General features: G+C 40.9%; 1 protein-coding gene across 2 annotated transcripts in view; it reads left to right on the forward strand.

Moving 5' to 3' along the window:
• The window catches only part of LOC124594782 (aladin-like), a 77,907-nt gene that overhangs the window by 44,946 nt on the left and 12,124 nt on the right, over positions 1-20,837 (forward strand). For both annotated transcript variants that reach the window (XM_047133189.1, XM_047133190.1), the window contains exon 7: positions 10,423-10,665. In XM_047133189.1, coding sequence (XP_046989145.1) covers positions 10,423-10,665 — 243 coding nt within the window. The remainder of the gene's footprint in view (positions 1-10,422; positions 10,666-20,837) is intronic.

The raw sequence follows: 20,837 nt of genomic DNA on the forward strand, positions 1-20,837 counted from the left end.
TCCATTCTCTGTAAATAATTCTAGTGAGTATTTTGCAGTAATAATGTATTAAACTGATGGTTCTGTAATATTCACATTTATTAGCACCTGCCTACTTTGGAGCTGGAAATATTACATTCTTCTTAAAGTTTAATGGTATTTCGCCTATCTTGCACACCAGTTGGAATAGTTTTGGCATGACTGGCTCTGCCAAAGATGTGAGTAGTTCTTAGGGATTGTTGTCTACTACATGGACCTTGTATCATCTTAGGTCTGTCAGTTCCTCCTCCTCCTCCACCACCTCCTCCTCCTCCTCCTCCACCACCTCCTCCTCCTCCTCCACCACCTTCTCCTCCTTCTCTTCTTCTTCTTCCATTTCAAGGAGAGGTTGTTGGCCTGTTCCAAAAACAAAAGGACTAGATAAAACTGTTGTCTCCATCTCTTCATTCTTCATTGTATATTTCATCTTGCAGTTTGGCTGAAATGATTTGCTTGCAATCACAGGTGCTCAGGTGCCATCTTTTTGATGTGGGTATACCTTTTTTTTCTGCTTTTGTCATTTTGATGTCTAGTTGCTGTCTTAAATCTTCACTCCACACTCTGCCTCTTAATATTAGTTCAAGAAGTGATCTCAAAAACTTAATTTCAGCTGCTGCAATTCTTCTCTTTTATTAGACTCCAGTTCTCACTGCCATTCAGAATAGCAGGCTTAGCCACTACTTTGTGTAGCTTTAATGTGAGGTCTTTTCTCATAGTTCTGCCAAGATACCTCCATAACCAGCCATTTATAGCATTGTATTTAAGTATTTTTAATCACACCTGAATCAGTTTAATATATTTATATCTCTGTCTTGAGATATTTAAACAAATTTACATGTTCTATTATTTTTATCCTCCCCCCCATGAACCATGGACCTTGCCGTTGGTGGGGAGGCTTGCGTGCCTCAGCGATACAGATAGCCGTACCGTAGGTGCAACCACAACGGAGGGGTATCTGTTGAGAGGCCAGACAAACGTGTGGTTCCTGAAGAGGGGCAGCAGCCTTTTCAGTAGTTGAGGGGCAACAGTCTGGATGATTGTCTTATCTGGCCTTGTAACAATAACCAAAACGGCCTTGCTGTGCTGGTACTGCGAACGGCTGAAAGCAAGGGGAAACTACGACTGTAATTTTTCCCGAAGGCATCATGCAGCTTTACTGTATGATTAAATGATGATGGCGTCCTCTTGGGGAAAATATTCCGGAGGTAAAATAGTCCCCCATTCGGATCTCCGGGTGGGGACTACTCAAGAGGATGTCGTTATCAGGAGAAAGAAAATTGGCATTCTACGGATCGGAGTGTGGAATGTCAGATCCCTTAATCGGGCAGGTAGGTTAGAAGATTTAAAAAGGGAAATGGATAGGTTAAAGTTAGATATAGTGGGAATTTGTGAAGTTCGGTGGCAGGAGGAACAAGACTTCTGGTCAGGTGACTACAGGGTTATAAACACAAAATCAAATAGGGGTAATGCAGGAGTAGGTTTAATAATGAATAGGAAAATAGGAATGCGGGTAAGCTACTACAAACAGCATAGTGAACACATTATTGTGGCCAAGATAGACACGAAGCCCACACCTACTACAGTAGTACAAGTTTATATGCCAACTAGCTCTGCAGATGACGAAGAAATTGAAGAAATAAAAGAAATTATTCAGATAGTGAAGGGTGACGAAAATTTAATAGTCACGGGTGACTGGAATTCGGTAGTAGGAAAAGGGAGAGAAGGAAACGTAGTAGGTGAATATGGATTGGGGCTAAGAAATGAAAGAGGAAGCTGCCTGGTAGAATTTTGCACAGAGCACAACTTAATCATAGCTAACACTTGGTTCATGAAGGAAGATTGTATACGTGGACGAACCCTGGAGATACTAAAAGGTATCAGATAGATTATATAATGGTAAGATAGAGATTTAGGAACCGGGTTTTAAATTGTAAGACATTTCCAGGGGTAGATGTGGACTCTGACCACAATCTATTGGTTATGACCTGTAGATTAAAACTGAAGAAACTGCAAAAAGGTGGGAATTTAAGGTGATGGGACCTGGATAAACTGAAAGAACCAGAGGTTGTACAGAGTTTCAGGGAGAGCATAAGGGAACAATTGACAGGAATGGGGGAAAGAAATACAGTAGAAGAAGAATGGGTAGCTTCGAGGGATGAAGTAGTTAAGGCAGCAGAGGATAAAGTAGAAATCCTTGGGTAACAGAAGAAGTATTGCATTTAGTTGATGAAAGGAGAAAATATGAAAATGCAGTAAATGGAGCAGGCAAAAAGGAATACAAATGTCTCAAAAATGAGATTGACAGGAAGTGCAATATGGCTAAGCAGGGATGGCTAGAGGACAAATGTAAGGATGTAGAGGCTTATCTCACTAGGGGTAAGATAGATACTGCCTACAGGAAAATTAAAGAGACCTTTGGAGATAAGAGAACCACTTGTATGAACATCAAGAGCTCAGATGGAAACCCAGTTCTAAGCAAAGAAGGGAAAGCAGAAAGGTGTAAGGAGTATGTAGAGAGTCTATACAGGGGCGATGTACTTGAGGGAAATATTATGGAAATGGAAGAGGGTGTAGGTGAAGATGAAATGGGAGATACAATACTGCGTGAAGAGTTTGACAGAGTACTGAAAGACATGAGTCGAAACAAGGCCCCCCGGAGTACACAACATTCCATTGGAACTACTGACGGCCTTGGGAGAGCCAGTCTGGATTCCGTAGAAATATTGGAACACTTGAGGCAATACTGACCTTACGACTTATCTTAGAAGAAAGATTAAGGAAAGGCAAACCTACGTTTCTATCATTTGTAGACTTAGAGAAAGCTTTTGACAATGTTGACTGGAATACTCTCTTTCAAATTCTAAAGGTGGCAGGGGTAAAATACAGGGAACGAAAGGCTATTTACAATTTGTACAGAAACCAGATGGCAGTTATAAGAGTCGAGGGACATGAAAGGGAAGCAGTGGTTGGGAAGGGAGTAAGACAGGGTTTTAGCCTCTCCCCGATGTTATTCAATCTGTATATTGAGCAAGCAGTAAAGGAAACAAAAGAAAAATTCTGAGTAGGTATTAAAATCCAGGGAGAAGAAATAAAAACTTTGAGGTTCGCCGATGACATTGTAATTCTGTCAGAGACAGCAAAGGACTTGGAAGACCAGTTGAACGGAATGGATGGTGTCTTGAAGGGAGAATATAAGATGAACATCAACAAAAGCAAAACGAGGATATTGGAATGTAGTCGAGTTAAGTCGGGTGATGCTGTGGGAATTAGATTAGGAAATGACACTTAAAGTAGTAAAGTAGTTTTGCTATTTGGGGAGCAAAATAACTGGTGATGGTCGAAGTCGTTTCTGAAAGTATTTGTATGGAATGTAGCCATGTATGGAAGTGAAACATGGACAATAAATAGTTTGGACAAGAAGAGCATAGAAACTTTCGAAATGTGGTGCTACAGAAGAATGCTGAAGATTAAATGGGTAGATCAGATAGCTAATGAGGAAGTGTTGAATAGGATAGGGGAGAAGAGAAGTTTGTGGCACAACTTGATCAGAAGAAGGGACCTGTTAGGAGGACATGTTCTGAGCCATCAGCGATTTAGTATTGGAGGGCAGTGTGGAGGGTAAAAATCATAGAGGGAGACCAAGAGATGAATACACTAAGCAGATTCAGAAGGATGTAGGTTGCAGTAGGTACTGGGAGATGAAGAAGCTTGCACAGGATAGAGTAGCATGGAGAGCTGCATCAAACCAGTCTCAGGACTGAAGACCACAACAACAACATTATTTTTATTATTACTTTTGCTCTCCTTATGTGTTTCCCTTCCATTGCAATTACTCTTTTTTGCCGACCTAGCCATTCAATAGGTTTGTGTAAGATGTTATTCAATTTACACACATTTTCTTGTAAAGGGCTTTAAATGAAAATGTGTTTAAATTAAATAACATTTTACACACTTACCAAATGGTAAATCCGCAACTAAAATAAAAGTATTGGCAACGAAAAGGAAACACATAAGAAGAGCAAAGTATTGTTCAACAGTATGATAACTAAACAGGTAAATTCATTTAAATGTGTCTATTTATGCTCTGGCAAATTCTTCTCGCAATATCATACTTCCCATCTCATCACTTTAGGCCTTTACCCTTTCTATAATACTGCCGTCATTCATTTCCTTTGTAAAGCCTCTCTGTGTACTTCTTCCACCGTTTCCTTCTTTGCTTAGAACTGGTTTTCCATCCGAGCTCTTTATATTCACACAGCTACGTCTCTTTTCTCCAAAGGTATCTTCAATTTTTCTATAGGTGGTATCTATCTTTCCCCAAGTTATGTATTTTTCTCTAGCTCTGCATTTGTTGTCTTGTAGTTTTTCTACCGTCAGTCACTATTTCATCTCTGAAAGCTACCAATTCATCTTTTACTGTATTCCCTACCCCAGTTTCAGCCAGACGTTTAATGATGGCCACTTTGAACCTCCTAACAACCTCTGGTTCTTTCAACTTGTCCCGTCTTCATTCTCCTTAACCACCTATCTTTCTGTAATTTCTTAACTTTTGCGTAACTAATGGGTGTTGTACGCTTCATTGTATAAACTACTTTAAAACGTAAACCTCTGAGCCGATATTTAGGTTGTATTACAACGGCCTTCCTCATGGCAAGACTGGTTTTACGGGAGGAAAGGTAACCCTATTTATCACAAACAATTAGTGTCAATATGTCATATTTGTCGAACTTTATTGAACCTAGTATATAATATATCTAAAAACAAAGATGCTGTAACTTACCAAACGAAAGCGTTGGTATGTTGATAGAGACAATAAAAAAAAAAACACACACACACACACACACACACACACACAGATTTCAAGCTTTTGCAACCCAAGGTTGCTTCATCAGGAAAGAGGGAAGGAGAGGGAAAGACGAAAGGATGTGGGTTTTAAGGGAGAGGGTAAAGAGTCATTCCAATCCCGGGAGCGGACAGACTTACCTTAGGGGGAAAGGAGGGGTATACACACACACACACACACACACACACACACACACACACACACACACACACACACACACACACACACACAAGCAGACATTTGTAAAGGCAAAGAGTTTGGGCAGAGACGTCAGTCGAGGCGGAAGTACGGAGGCAAAGATGTTGTTGAAAGAGAGGTGAGGTATGAGCGGCGGCAAATTGAAATTAGCGGAGATTGAGGTCTGGCGGGTAACGAGAAGAGTGGATATACTGAAGGGCAAGTTCCCACCTCCGGAGTTCTGACAGGTTGGTGTTAGTGGGAAGTATCCAGATAACCTGGACGGTGTAACACTGTACCAAGATGTGCTGGCTGTGCACCAAGGCATGTTTAGCCACAGGGTGATCCTCATTACCAACAAACACTGTCAGCCTGTGTCCATTCATGCGAATGGACAGTTTGTTGCTGGTCATTCCCACATAGAAAGTTTCACAGTGTAGGCAGGTCAGTTGGTAAATCACGTGGGTGCTTTCACACGTGGCTCTGCCTTTGATCGTGTACACCTTCCAAGTTACAGGACTGGAGTAGGTGGTGGTGGGAGGGTGCATGGGACAGGTTTTACACCGGGGGCAGTTACAAGGGTAGGAGCCAGAAGGTAGGGAAGGTGGTTTGGGGATTTCATAGGGATGAACTAAGAGGTTACGAAGGTTAGGTGGACGGCGGAAAGACACTCTAGGTGGAGTGGGGAGGATTTCATGAAGGATGGATCTCTTTTCAGGGCAGGATTTGAGGAAGTCGTATCCCTGCTGGAGAGCCACATTCAGAGTCTGATCCAGTCCCGGAAAGTATCTTGTCACAAGTGGGGCACTTTTGGGGTTCTTCTGTGGGAGGTTCTGGGTTTGAGGAGATGAGGAAGTGGCTCTGGTTATTTGCTTCTGTACCAGGTCGGGAGGGTAGTTGCGGGATGTGAAAGCTGTTTTCAGGTTGTCGGTGTAATGGTTCAGGGATTCCGGACTGGAGCAGATTCGTTTGCCACGAACACCTAGGCTGTAGGGAAGGGAGCGTTTGATGTGGAATGGGTGGCAGCTGTCATAATGGAGGTACTGTTGCTTGTTGGTGGGTTTGATGTGGACGGACGTGTGAAGCTGGCCATTGGACAGGAGGAGTCCCAAACTTTGGGTTGGCAGGCCTGGGTAACCAAGGCGGGTTCCTCTAAGCGACCCATGAATAGGTTGGCGTGCGAGGGGGCCATCCTGTTGCCCATGGCTGTTCCCTTTAATTGTGAGTATGTCTGGCCTTCGAAAGTGAAGAAGTTGTGGGTCAGGATGAAGCTGGCCAAGGTAATGAGGAAAGAGGTTTTTGGTAGGGTGGCAGGTGATCGGCGTGAAAGGAAGTGCTCCATCGCAGCGAGGCCCTGGACACGCGGAATATTTGTGTACGGCCAGCACATCTTGGCACAGTGTTACACCATCCGGGTTATCTGGATATTTCCCACTGACACCAACCTATCTGAACTCCGGAGATGAGAACTTGCCCTTCGGTATATTCTCCCTTCCCATTATCCACCAGGCCTCAACCTCTGCTAATTTGAAGTTGCCGCCGTTCGTACCTCACCTGTCATTCAACAACATCTTTGCCTCTGTACTTCCTCCTCGACTGACATCTCTGCCCAACCTCTTTGCATTTACATATGTCTGCCTGTGTCTGTATATGTGCAGATGGATATTTGCGTGTGTGTGTGCGAGTGTATACCTATCCTTCACCCCCCCCCCCCCCCCTCCCAAGATAAGTCTTTCCATTCCCGGGATTGGAATGACTCATTACCCTCTCCCTTAAAACCCACATCCTTTCGTCTTTCCTTCCCTCTTTCCTGATGAAGCAACCTAGGGTTGCGAAAGCTTGAAATTTGTCTGTGTGTTTGTGTGTTTTTTATTGTCTCTATCAACTTACCAATGCTTTTGTTTGGTAAGTTACAGCATCTTTGTTTTTAGATGTATTTTTCCTATGTGGAATGTTTCCCTCTATTATATTCATATCACTAGTATATAATATGCTAGTCATGACGAGAGACACTGGGTCGGAAGGAGGCTATTCGTGGATGACTGGCAAGAGTCTGCAAACTGTCTGTCAAACTGTTTGCAGACTGTTGCCAATTGTCAACAAGCCAAGTAGTTCATGAATAGCCAGCCACCTTCCTGTCCTCTCCTCCTTGCCATGACTAGCCTGTTATATTCTAGGATCAGTGAAGTTTCACAAATCTGACATGTTGACACAGACTGATTGCGATAAATAGGGTTACTTTTCCTCCTGTAAAACCAGTCTTGTCATAAGGAAGGCCATTGTAATACATCTGAAACATATTTTGCACAATGACACAGAAGAATTTTAATAATTCCTCAGTTTTGATTTGCATTACATAATGAATAAATCATGATCAGACTGCTCATGTGCCCCGGAAAATGTTTTGCTATTTAAAATCTGTTTTCGAAAGCCTACCCGCCCACTTCAGCGAGACCCATGTTTTGTGGATGGAAGGGCTTACATGGGGTTATCTTTTCTCACTTCATTTGCTTCTATTCCATCCTTTGTTGCTGTCTCAGAGTGCTACATTTATCTCTGTTTCATAGTGTGTATGTCTCTTGTTTCCTTTTGTATCCTTCCTTACACGTACATGATTTATCACCCATTTGCAACATTCTCAACTATGCTGCATACATTAGCTACAACACCTTGGTGTAATTTTGTGACTGCATGAACTGCACAGTGTGAGTCTGCCTGTCACAGCAGCTGGTACATTTCAGTGTAATGTGTCTTCATTAAACTTTGCACTCCATCCTACAACATTTTCCAATTGTTTTTGACACACTGTTGTGCATCTCATCACTGTAAATACAGGGTGGCACAAAGTGAACACATGGATTTGAACTACGTGCTAGAAGTAGAGCATAGTAGTCGGTTACCTGTGGAGCTGTTATTTTTTCAGTTAGAGCATCCAGTTTCAGTAACAGTGGCACAATGGACCGTTTAGCATCGTGTTCTCACTGCTGAACATAATTTTAAAAGTAATGAATCTATCATCACTGTTCAACAGCTTTTCTGTACACATTTCAATGTTGTGCATAGTGGTTTGATACCTGATCACAATGCAATATTCTGTTGTCCTACTTCTTTTCAGACAACTGGATCCATTATGAAGAAAAAGTCGACTGGTCATCCTAGTACGGCACAAATTCTAGAAAGTGTCAGCAGAATAAGACGGTCTCTTCTTCAAAGTCTTGCCGTGCTCAGAGTTTTGGCATATCTTGTCACTTGTTTTATTGCATCTTGAACTATGAGTTACAATCCCATCTCTATAATTTATGATCATACAGGAACTTCACGAACATGATTTTGACTAACAGAGACTGTTTTGTGAGAATGCTTTATGTTCTGCTACTGACAATGTTTTGTTAATGATGAGCAATGAAGCTCACGTTCCCTTGGATTGTTTTTTAAACAAGCTGATGGCACAGTGATTAGCAGACTGGACTTGCTTTCAGGAGGAGGATAGTTCAAACCTGCATTCGGTCATCCTGATCTGGGTTTTCCGTGATTTTCCTAAATCACTTCAGGTAAATGCCGGGACATTTCCTTTAAAAGGGCAAGGCCGACTTCCTCCTCTATCCTTCCCTATCTGATGTGACCGATAACCTTACTGTTTAGTACCCTCCCCCAAATCAACCAACCAACCAACCTAAACAAGCAAAACTATCATCACTGGACAGCAGACAACATGAAAGAATTGCATCATAAGTCACAGTACAATGCTAAAGTGACCATGTGCTGTGAAGTTTCCAAAGTGGGGATCGGGCATCATTAGGCCTTATTTTCTTTATTGATGTATTTATTTATTTTGAAGAAGGTGGCACTAGTGTTACAGTAAATCCTGAACTTTTTGTCGCAGTGCTAAGCAATTTTTTGTGACCACAACGTGAGCCTTTGGGGATTAACATGTGGTTCCAACAAGATGGAGTCACAGCCCATACAGCTAATCCATCCATGGCAGTTGTTCGAGAATTGTTTTTTCAACACTTGATCCCGAGAATTGTTTTCTCAACATTTGATCTCACATTTCGGCAATCTCCAGTGGCCTGAATGATTATCAGATCCATCAGTTTGCCACTTCTTCTTATGGGGTCATTTGAAATGTGAAGTTGATTGCTGCAAACCTCATTCCCTTGACAATCTGAAGGTTGCAAAAAATGAAGAAATTGCTGCTGTTTCACAGGACACTTAGAAAACAGATAGGCAGAACTTAAAAGAAAGACTTTTAATGCGTATGCATGACAGAACACCATCTTTCTGATGTTATCTTTAAAAAATAATTGCAATTCTTAAAATGGGTAACTGACAGGTTGTACTGGTGTAAACACATTTTATATATGATCAAATCATAGTACTTTGAAATTCATGCGTTCTTTTTGTGCCACCCTGTATGTTACATAATTTTCCTGTGTCATCGATCACATCTCATTCTTTGCAAGCTTAGTCTGCACATACAAGCTCAAAATATTTTCATAAAAAGATATTACAACTAAATCAATTCTTTCGCATTACTCACCAAAAGAATAGTTATTATTTTTACTATTATCCAATATCTTTACTTATCAAATAGTTTTGGAAAATAGTTGAAAATAGTTTTGGACAAGTCTTCTGCTTGTGAAGTCCCAAACTGACAGCAACACTCGACACGCAGCTCGCACCCCCCCCCCCCCCCCCCCCCCTGCTCCTCTCTCTCTCTCTCTCTCTCTCTCTCTCTGTGCGTGTGTGTGTGTGTGTGTGTGTGTGTGTGTGTGTGCGTGTGTGTGTGTGTGTGTGTGTGTGTGTGGGGGGCGGGGGGGGGGGGGGGGGGGTAATGTAAGTTCATATGTTGAGCTGTAGTGTCTCAGTTCTTATGCTATCCATTCCTCAACAGTTCAACTTTTTCAAACATTTCATTGTGTGTAGGGTTGTAATTTTCCTTCTAATAATTGGCATCGTTTTACTTTTTTCTAAAATTTAATACATGTTACAGCCAACATTATTTGCTGTTAATTTGAAACATTAGATTATGGATAAGGAAAAGAATGTGTGGCTCAGTAGCCTGGTACAAGTCTTGCAGTTGGGTTTGATTTGCATATCCCTAACTTACTTTAGGAATCATACCAGGAACTGGGGAAAAGCGATATACAGTTTCTCTTGCATTGGTGCTAGGAGTAGGTACATAGGTGTTACAGCTAACAACTTTTTCATTACTGATTCTTAAAATTTATGATAGAACACAAACAGAAAATTGATATTTATTTTCTGTAGTATTCTTTTCCATTATTTCAATATATTTTCATATATTATAGATTAGATTTTACATATAGTATTTATATTGTCTGCAATTTTCTGTTAATGTATCGTCCTGTTATTGGTTACAGAGTGTGGGAAACCAACACATGGACATCTGAGCAGTGGACTCTGCCATTTGGACATGTTAAAACAGCTTGCTGGAGTCCTTGTGGATCTGTGTTGTTGTTTGCAACATCTCATGAGACTGTCATATATTCTTTATCATTCACAAGAGCTGTGACAGTCTTCTTGGCTGATGCAGAGAAAGCTAGTAGAACAGCCATACCTGTTGCAGATGTTACACCTAGTGAGACAGACACTACTGGTGATAGGTGAGTTTGTGTGTGTGTGTGTGTGTGTGTGTGTGTGTGTGTGTGTGTGTGAGAGAGAGAGAGAGAGAGAGAGAGAGAGAGAGAGAGAGAGAGAGAGAGAGAGAGAGAGAGAGAGAGAGAGAGAGAGAGAGAGAGTGTGTCTATGGCTGCTAAGTCCATACTGTGAGCAGCAGCACATGATGGGAGAAGCAACTGAGTGGTGGGGGTAAGCAGGAGGCTGGGGTGGGGATGTGGGGAGGGATAGCAGAGTAGAGGTGGGGCAATAAAGTTCTGCTTGTGAGAGCATTTAGAGACAAGGTGGAGAGAGGGTAGGGCAGCTAGGTGCAGTTGGGATGTTAGACATAGGGCAGGGTGGGTTCGGGGGTAGCAGAAAAGGACAGATGTAAAAAAACTGGGTGCATTGGTGGAATAGAGGGATGTGTATTGCTGGATTGGGAACAGGGAAGTGACTAGATGGGTAAAGACAATGGCTGACGAAGGTTGAGACCAAGAGGGTTAGAGGAACGTAGGAGATGTTTCAGGGAGAGTTCCCACCTGTGCAGTTCAGAAAAGCTGGTGTTGTTGAGGAGGAGTCATATGGCACAGGCTGTGAAGCAGTCGTTGAAATAAAGAATGCCATGTTAGGCGGTGTGCTCAACAACGGGTTGGTCCAGCTGTTTCTTGGCCACAGTTTTCCTGTTTCCATTCATGCGGACAAACAGCTTGTTGGTTTTGATGCCCACATAGAATGCTGCATAGTGGTTGTAACTTAGCTTGTAGATAACATGACTGACTTCACAGGTAGCCCTGCGTTGATGGGATAGGTGATGCTTGTGACCAGACTGGAGTGGGTGGTGGTGGTGGGAAGGTGTACAGGACAGGTCTTGCATCTAGGTCTATTACAGGGATATGAGCCATGAGGCAAGGGGTTGGGTGCATGGCTTGTATAGGGATTGACGAGGATATTGTGTAGGTTCAGTAGGAGATGGAATAGCATTTTGGGAGGGCTGGGGAGAATAGTGGGTAGGACATCTCTCATTTCAGGGGACGACAAGAGGTAGTCAAAACCCTGGTGGAGAATGTGTTTGTTGCTCCAGTCCTGGGGGTGGTATGAGTCATGAGGGTGTATCCCAAATTTGTTTGAGAGGTAATGCCTTTAAAGGAGAAGTATTTGTCTGCTCTCATAGACCAACACCTTCAGCCTGTTACCCACAACCTAGCCTCCTATATAAAAGATACCAATCATTTCCTTTACCAACTCTCCACAGCTCCTGTTCCTTTATCTCTTCTACTGACTCTCCAAGGCTCCTGTTCCTTTACCACATGGTGCCCTGCTTGTCACAATTGATGCCTCCTCCCTTTACACTAACATTCCTAATGATCTTGGCCTTACCACAACTGAACACTACCTTATCCGATGATGATGATGATGATGATGATGACGATGACGACGACACAAACACCCAGCCGCGGGCAGAGAAAATTCCCAATCCGGCCGGGAATCGAACCCAGAACTCAATGATTCAGAGGCAGCAATGCTAGCCGCTACACCATGAGCTTCAGACACCTTTCCCAATGCCCGATAGTTTTCAAACTTATAACCTCCTCCCTAGTGACCAGCAGGGCACCATGTGGAAAAGGAACAGGAACTGTGGAGAGTCAGGGGATGAAATGGTTGGTATCTTTTATAAAGGAGGATAGGTTGCAAGTGATAGGCTGCAAGCGTTGGTCTAAGAGAGCAGTGATTTTCTCAGTGGGGACACAGTAACCGATAACAAGGGGGCAAACTGGGTGGTTAGGTTTATGGACAACTAGTCCCCTACCAAATCTACACAATTCCCTCATCCATTCCTACACAACCCATGCACCCAACCCCTTGCCTCATGACTCATATCCCTGTAATAAACCTAGATGCAAGACCTGTCCCTTACACCTTCCCACCATGACCTACTCCAGTCTGGTCACAAGCATCACTTATCCCATCAAAGGCAGGGCTACCTGTGAAGCCAGTCATGTTATCTACAAGCTAAGCTACAACCACTATGTTGCATTCTATGTGGGCACGAAAACCAACAAGCTGTCCGTCTGCATGAATGGCCACAGATGAACAATGGCCAAGGAACAGCTGGACCAACCGATTGTTGAGCACATCTCCTAACAACACGTTCTTCATTTCAATGACTGCTTTACAGCCTGTGCCATCTGGCTCCTCCTCAAAAACACCAGCTTTTCTGAACCTCATATGTGGGAACTCTCCCTGCACTATCTCCTACGTTCCTCTAACCCTCTTGGTCTCAACCTTTGTCAGCCATTGTCTTTACTCATCTAGCTCCTTCCCTGTTCCCATTTCAGCAATACACAGCCCTCTATTCCACCAATGCACCCAGTCTTCTTACTTCTGTCCTTTTCTGCTACCCCCCCCCCCCCCAACCCACCCTGCCCCATGTCTAACATCCCAACTGCACCTAACTGCCCTACCCTCTCTCCACCCCATCTCTACTGCTCCCACAAGCAGTACTTTACTGCTCCACCTCTACTCTGCTGTCCCTTGCCGCATCCCCACCCCAGCCTCCTGCTTACCCCCACCACTCAGTTGCTTTTCCCACCATGCGCTGCTGCTCACCGTCTGGACTCAGCGGAGATAGCGGTCACGCCTGCCTGCCTCTCTCTCTCTCTCTCTCTCTCTCTCTCTCTCTCTCTCTCTCTCTCTCTGTCTGTGTGCGTGTGTGCGTGGGCGTGTGTGTGTTCTGATGAAGGCCTTGTTGGCCGAAAGCTGACTTTCTGACAGTCTTTTTGTTGTGCCTATCTGTGACTTAGCATGTCCACTTTATGGTGAGTAGCAAACTGCCCTTTTCATAATATTGTTACATTCCACCCTGGATTTTTCATTGTTTTATTTCGAACTTTATCTTTGGTGAAGCAGTTTCAGACCCAGTCCGTAACGTGGTATAAAGCTTTATTCTCGCTTTTTTATATGGTTAAAAGGATACTCAGGGTTGATCACTTTGATGCAACTTCATTTTTCGATGGAAGTAACTTTCAAGTTAGAAGAGATTTATCTTTTGGATGTAAGCAATTTGTTACATAGTTGCATCATTGATCTACATAGTGTATTGTTACACAGACTTGAAAAAAGCTGATATCCAGGTTTCATTATTTGATGGTGATAAGTGTAAATTACACCTATTAATTCCAAACTAAGATCTTTGTATGTCCACTATAAGATGCATGCAGCAGTAGTTCCTTTCTGGAATGGGTAAGAGACAGAATCACATCCTGTTAAACAACATACTGTAATTTTTACACTTGTCACCCAGATTATTACAGGATGCCTAGCAATCTTTGAAAACCAGGAATTAGCTGTGAATCTTACATAACCTTGAAAAGCCAGGAAACAAAACCAGGAAATTCAAGTGAAGTCCTGGAATTTAAAACATTCTACTCTGTTATTGCTGTTATATAAAAAATAATAAAGTCAATATTTTCTTTTCTTATTAACATTTAGCAAGTGCCTGACAATATTACGGCACTTGTGGGGGAAGCGAATGTGCAGGCAGACATTATATTATGTCAAGCCAGTTACTATGAACAAATATTTGCAGCTTCCGCAAACTTAAGTAAGGTCTACATGCTTCGTAGTTTCTGCTGTGATTGCTAGATGGCAGTAGTGGTATGTGCAGAAAAATTCTTCAGTTTTGAAACTTTTTTAAATTGCGTTTTGTTTGGTGGATATTAGCTGACATTCAAGTTGTCTCTTTTTCAAGCCTTTTGTGTTCTGTAGAGTTGATTTTATTTCAAAATGTACAGTGGGTAGGAGAAAAGTTGGGAGCAAATAATTTACAAAGCCCTTGACGAGTCTGCAGATGATGGAAAGGAAAGATTTGATGATGATTCAGATTACATGTCATCTGAAAATAGCAGTAGTTCTAGAATTTTTGAAGACGAGTTGCTGCATACGTTTATCATATTATTTTCACAGTTGTGTTGTTCTGAAGGATTCTCGGCAGATACATCGGGAACTGAATCATAGAATTCGAGTCAAGTAAATGTAAAGTTGGACTGTGTATCTCTCAATGTATCAATTTGAAACATATCGTACTCTACGAACACTAAATTTTGCTTTGAACTTATGTTTTGTGTGTTTCTGTAGATGTAAATGTGCTGTAAACTAAATTAAACGTAAAGATTGCGTATTTCTATATGTATTTCAATACTAGAACTTTTTTTACAATTTTTTTTTCTGCAAAAATTACTGTAAAATTTAAGTTTCATCTGTGTAATCAGGTTTAACAGTAGCTGTACTGAAACATGTTTATTTAAAGTAAAAAGTACAATAAATCTAAAAATGTTGTAAAATTCCAACAACATATTGGTACACACGAGTTGTAACTTTGGATAAATCACATATTTTAGCCAGTCCACAGGTAACAGTAGCTACCTACGAGATCAGCACCATATGGATTAGGGAGAGACAGTAATTATTACTGTGAACTCGTGAGATGTAAAAGAAAATATTGTAAAAAAAGAATACTGGGTACATTCTCTTTGAAGTGGCAGGCTAATAAGTGGAAAGTTTTATACAATGTTTCATAGACTTTGACAGTATCCAAATAATTTTTTTCAATATTTTCGAATTAGTGACGAAAATTTTGATCAATTACTTTGCATGTTAACCTTATTAACATACGTTTCATTCAAATCACTGGAAAGATGTACTCAATGGACAATTATGGAATGGACATCAGTGTGTTCTGCAAGAGTTGCACTATGTTTCGAATTTAATTTTGGGTGCAGCAACAAATCATTAAGGTGACATAAGGACAGTTTACAGAAATGCTGTTTCTGATGAAGCAGGAAACTTTTTTTGGTGTAGGATTTAGAGGGACACACAATGCAAATGAAATCTTAAGAATACATCACATTTTCATCTGCTCCAAACCAGAATTGTTAGTTTTCTAATACGTGATAATTTCAGTTAAATATAATGCGACATTGTCTGCTCACTAAGTGGTCGCCCATGCAGTATTGTTATGAGAGACGGGTCTCAAGCTTTGTAATTAAGCAGTTATTAATTTTTCTAATGTTCTTTCACTCAGATGAAATATATTCTCAGGCACGCTTTACTCATAAAAAAATCAGAGAATAAAGTGCATTCTTCGTTTTATTCATATGACCTACTCTGCTGACAGTTGGCAACCAAATGGGATTGGAGAATGCATGGAAAGTGGCAGTTTGGTCATGTGGCGTGCAGCTATCAAATCCTAGCAATGCTGTGACAGTTTTGTCTCTGGCTTGTTTGCTGGTTGGCGATCAAAAGTGTCACCTGATTCTCACATCGTAACATGAAAGTATCTCCGGTATAACCGCAGACTAGACAAGGGTAACTGATAGAAATCACTGTGTGCACTAATCTTAAGCGTTAAAACAGGAGCAAAAAACGTTCTTCTGTGTTTTTGTTGCTTTTCACAATGCAACTTCGAAAGTTGACCAAATGTAGCCAACTGTGATGTCAATAATAGGGCATGCAGCAGGGATGGGGCATATTTATCTTAAAATTACCAGTTTCTGGTTATTCAGCATACCTGACTCTGATGTCTAAAGGGCCAATGTCAAATAATTTAAGAGAGTTCATGATTTTAAAAAGGGCCAATGTCCTCTTAAGTCCTTTAATTTTGAAGTTGAAAATTCTAGAAATTTATTATTTAAAAATAAGCTTTAGTTACAGTGATTTACTATAATGATAGTAACAAATAGCCCAAAATATGCTGTTAATAGTTGTCAGAAAATGACAAAAAAATATTCAGAAGCTTATAACTTAAAACTAAGACTCTTGACATTGGCCCTTTTAGATGGTTTCCCATCTACTTAAGAGTCGTGGCTACAGTTTCTCTTGAGGTTTCAAACCTCTAGTGTTATTCATTATTGCAGTATGTTCAGCATCAGAGAACTGCAAACACACTTTAATCATTCCTTATTGCTTCAGTATTCCTCTTCTTTCTCTCAGTGGTTCTTGTGGAGAATTCTCTTCAACGTTCATCTACTCTTCTCATTACTAAATTGTGATGTGCATCAATATCCTCTCTTGGGTATCTGATTTTGGAATCCCTGTCTCTGTATATAATCCAGTTGGAATCATCCTGTCTCTCCAGGCCTCTTCCTATTATACCACATCGTCTTGCGATTCTTGAACAATGTATTCACAATTACCCGCTGAAATTTATAGCAGAACCCAATTAGTTTTTCTTCTCTTTGATTTCTATTACCAAACACATATTCTCCCTTACTCTTGCTGCTTTCCCTTCTCCTACTACTGCATTCCAGTCACCCAAGAGTATTAGATCTTCACACCCCTTTACATACTACATTCCACATTTGATGTCCTCACATGTTCTCTCTCTCTCTCTCTCTCTCTCTCTCTCTCTCTCTCTCTCTCCCCCCTCCATCTGTTGTTTGTGACTTTGGCATATATACCTACACCATTGTTGTTGACATTGGTTTACTGTTGAATCTGAGAAAAATAATCCCATTCACAGTTAACTTACTCTTCATGCAGCCTTCCTATTTATGATAAATCCTGCTACTGTTACATCATTTTCTGGTGCTGCTGATATTACCATATATGTGTGTGACCAGAAATCATTACCTTCTTTCCATTTCATTCAGTGATAATCCTTAACCCCCTCCCCCCCTTTCCCACCACCATGCCTATATCTAAAATGGGTTTGCTATTTAACATTTTTCTCATGGTCACATCAGCTTTGGCATACCTCTCCTGGGGATTTGAATGAGGGAATAATATGGAATATTTTTCCAAGGAAGATGCTCATGACACTGTCCAATTATAGGCTGCTTGTCATGTGGTTACATGTTGTGTGTATTTAGAGGTGCATCCACACAATGCCTTTTTCTGTTAGGCTTTGGGCATGCGCATATATTTCCAACAGCACAACTACTCGTGTGCATTTGTGCATGTTGAATTTCTAGGAAATGGAGGCCGTGAGTTAAGTGCATTGCTTCCTGCCTTTGATGGAAATCTTTGTGCATTTTAGCAGATGACACGCAGCTGGGGCCCATGTGTGTTTCATTGTGTTATGTTGAGGTTATGTTGTGAAGCTTTTTATGTGCAATAACGACTGTTGATTCCAAAAGAAGCATGCTTAATATTATAGAAAAGTTGTAATTAATGCTGCTACTAAAAATTATTGCCCTGAGCATCAAGTATGAGATAAAAGGTCTCCACTCATATTACTATAAAGAATGAGATACCATAAGTTTTGAAGTAGGGAAACAGAGAAGAATAGGACAGAAGTATAAGAAAAATGTTCATCAAAATTGTGGGTGAATAGTCATGCTACAGTGACTTAATAGCGCAACAACTGAGGAACATGACATCTGAACAATAGAAATGATGGGGTGCATGTAGCTCCTCAGCAAACTGCTGAAAATAGAAATGAAGGGTGTTTGTTGATGGTGCAAAAAATACAAAATAAGAAAACACAAACTCCATTCTAGTGGATTTTGGCATGTGTGAAATTGCTAAACTCGTTGAGTCCAAGGATGTCAATCCACATATAATCTCTTTCATGATTAAAGTTGTGTAAACTTTTTTTTATAAAATGTGATACAAATGATGCATTGGATGTTAATTAATCTTCACATAATGACTATGAAGCTCCCTTAAATATTCCTCAGTTTCAGTAAGAATCACTGAAATGGTTTGTTTTCAGATGTGAACTAAATAGTTCAAACTGATATATAAGTCACCAGTTACTAGCTAACAAAATGTTATTGCCAGCATTACAGCTGCAGTTTCCCGTGCATAAAATATAGAATTTTGCTGTGATCTGCTCATGAAATTTGAAAACAAAATGTAGTCATCACTTTGTATTTCTCGTACCTCTGTTATTTAGATACTACTTTACCTACAGTCACTTTTATGCATTGTTTTTCTGCCACCTATTCTTCACAGTAACTGCAGCACAAGCTCCCAATGAAAGAAGAGGATCCATAGCTGGCTGTTTTCACAATGATGCAAAGTTTGGACACAAAAACAGCCATACAACCATGTGTTCTTTCCACAAATTTTTGTGCGTGCCCTTTTATTTTCATGTGTCTGCAATTGTGCATGAGGAAAGAGGCATCATATGGACATACCTTAACACTTTTTCTGTTGTGGGAATGTATACACGTCCTGCTACAGATGTGCATATGTGCACCACTTTGATTTTCCTCTCTTGACCGCCAAATGAGTTTCATTCAGCATCTTTGTATCTATAGCCCTACATTTTGTTCTACATCTATTATGCAGTAATCTCTGTTTCTTGAGAAGTTTCTTTACAGTGACTGCATACCCATTATGAACTGTTCTTCTGGGTACTGGTCTATGCAGTGCATGGCCAACTATTCTTTTAAACTTGAGACAGATTTTATCTACATGCTCATGACGTGTACTGAAAGTTTCAAGTTCCTTATTGAGAAATGACACTACTGACTTTTTATGTAGTTTGCTGAACATATATATCTTTCTGCATGTAATGGTCACTGATATCAGTTTCAGTGTGGACATCCTCAAAGAGGTCAGGTCTATTTGTTGCCATTAGATCCTACATATCCATCATGAGTGGAGTTTCTATCTATCTGTTCTAGGTAGTCTTCAGAGAAGGCATTTAGTAAAGTTTCACATGATGTCTTATCGCGCACACTGCTAACAGAACTGTAATTTTCCCAAGTAATTGTTGGATGGTTAAAGTCTCCGATGACTGGGAAACTTACATACAAGTGAACTAAGGTTTTCTCTGAAGTTTACCGTTCCTTCAGGAGATGAGGACATCGTTATCAGGAGAAAGAAAACTGGCGTTCTACGGATCAGAGTGTGGAATGTCGGATCCCTTTATCAGGCAGGTAGGTTAGAAAATTTAAAAATGGAAATGGATAGGTTAAAGTTAGATATATTGGGAATTAGTGAAGTTCGGTGGCAGGAGGAACAAGACTTTTGGTCAGGTGAATACAGGGTTATAAATAATAAATCAAATAGGGGTAATGCAGGTATAGGTTTAATAATGAATAAAAAAATAGGAGTGCAGTTAAGCTACTACGAACAACGTAGTGAACGCATTATTGTGGCCAAGATAGATACGAAGCCTACGCCTACTGCAGTAGTACAAGTTTATATGCCAACTATCTCTGCAGATTATGAAGAAATTGATGAAATTTATGATGAGATAAAAGAAATTATTCAGGTAGTGAAGGCCGGCCGGTGTGGCCGTGCGGTTAAAGGCGCTTCAGTCTGGAACCGCGTGACCGCTACGGTCGCAGGTTCGAATCCTGCCTCGGGCATGGATGTGTGTGATGTCCTTGGGTTTAATTAGTTCTAAGTTCTAGGCGACTGATGACCTCAGAAGTTAAGTCGCATAGTGCTCAGAGCCATTTGAACCATTTGATCAGGTAGTGAAGGGAGACGAAAATTTAATAGTCGTGGGTGACTGGAATTCTAGAGTAGGAAAAGGGAGAGAAGGAAACATAGCATGTGAATATGGATTGGGGGTAAGAAATGAAAGAGGAAGCCGTCTGGTAGAATTTTGGACAGAGCATAACTTAATCATAGCTAACACTTGGTTCAAGAATCATAAAAGAAGGTTGTATACATGGAAGAATCCTGGAGATACTGGAAGGTTTCAGGTAGATTATATAATGGTAAGACAGAGATTTAGGAACCAGGTTTTAAATTGTAAGACATTTCCAGGGGCAGGTGCGGACTCCGACCACAATCTATTGGTTATGAACTGTCGATGAAAACTGAAGAAACTGCAAAATGTGGGAATTTAAGGAGATGGGACTTGGATAAACTGAAAGAACCAGAGGTTGTACAGAGTTTCAGGGAGAGCATAAGGGAACAATTGACAGGAATGGGGGAAAGAAATACAGTAGAAGAAGAATGGGTAGCTCTGAGGGATGAAGTAGTGAAGGCATATTGAATTTAATTGATGAAAGGAGAAAATATGAAAATGCAGTAAATGAAGCAGGCAAAAAGGAATACAAACATCTCAAAAATGAGATTGACAGGAAGTGCAAAATGGCTAAGCAGGGATGGCTATGTAAGGATGTAGAAGCTTTTCTCACTAGGGGTAAGATAGATACTGCCTACAGGAAAATGAAAGACACCTTTGGAGAAAAGAGAACCACTTGTATGAATA

This window comes from Schistocerca americana, chromosome 2, assembly GCF_021461395.2.
Source record: "Schistocerca americana isolate TAMUIC-IGC-003095 chromosome 2, iqSchAmer2.1, whole genome shotgun sequence".
NCBI lineage: Eukaryota > Metazoa > Arthropoda > Insecta > Orthoptera > Acrididae > Schistocerca > Schistocerca americana.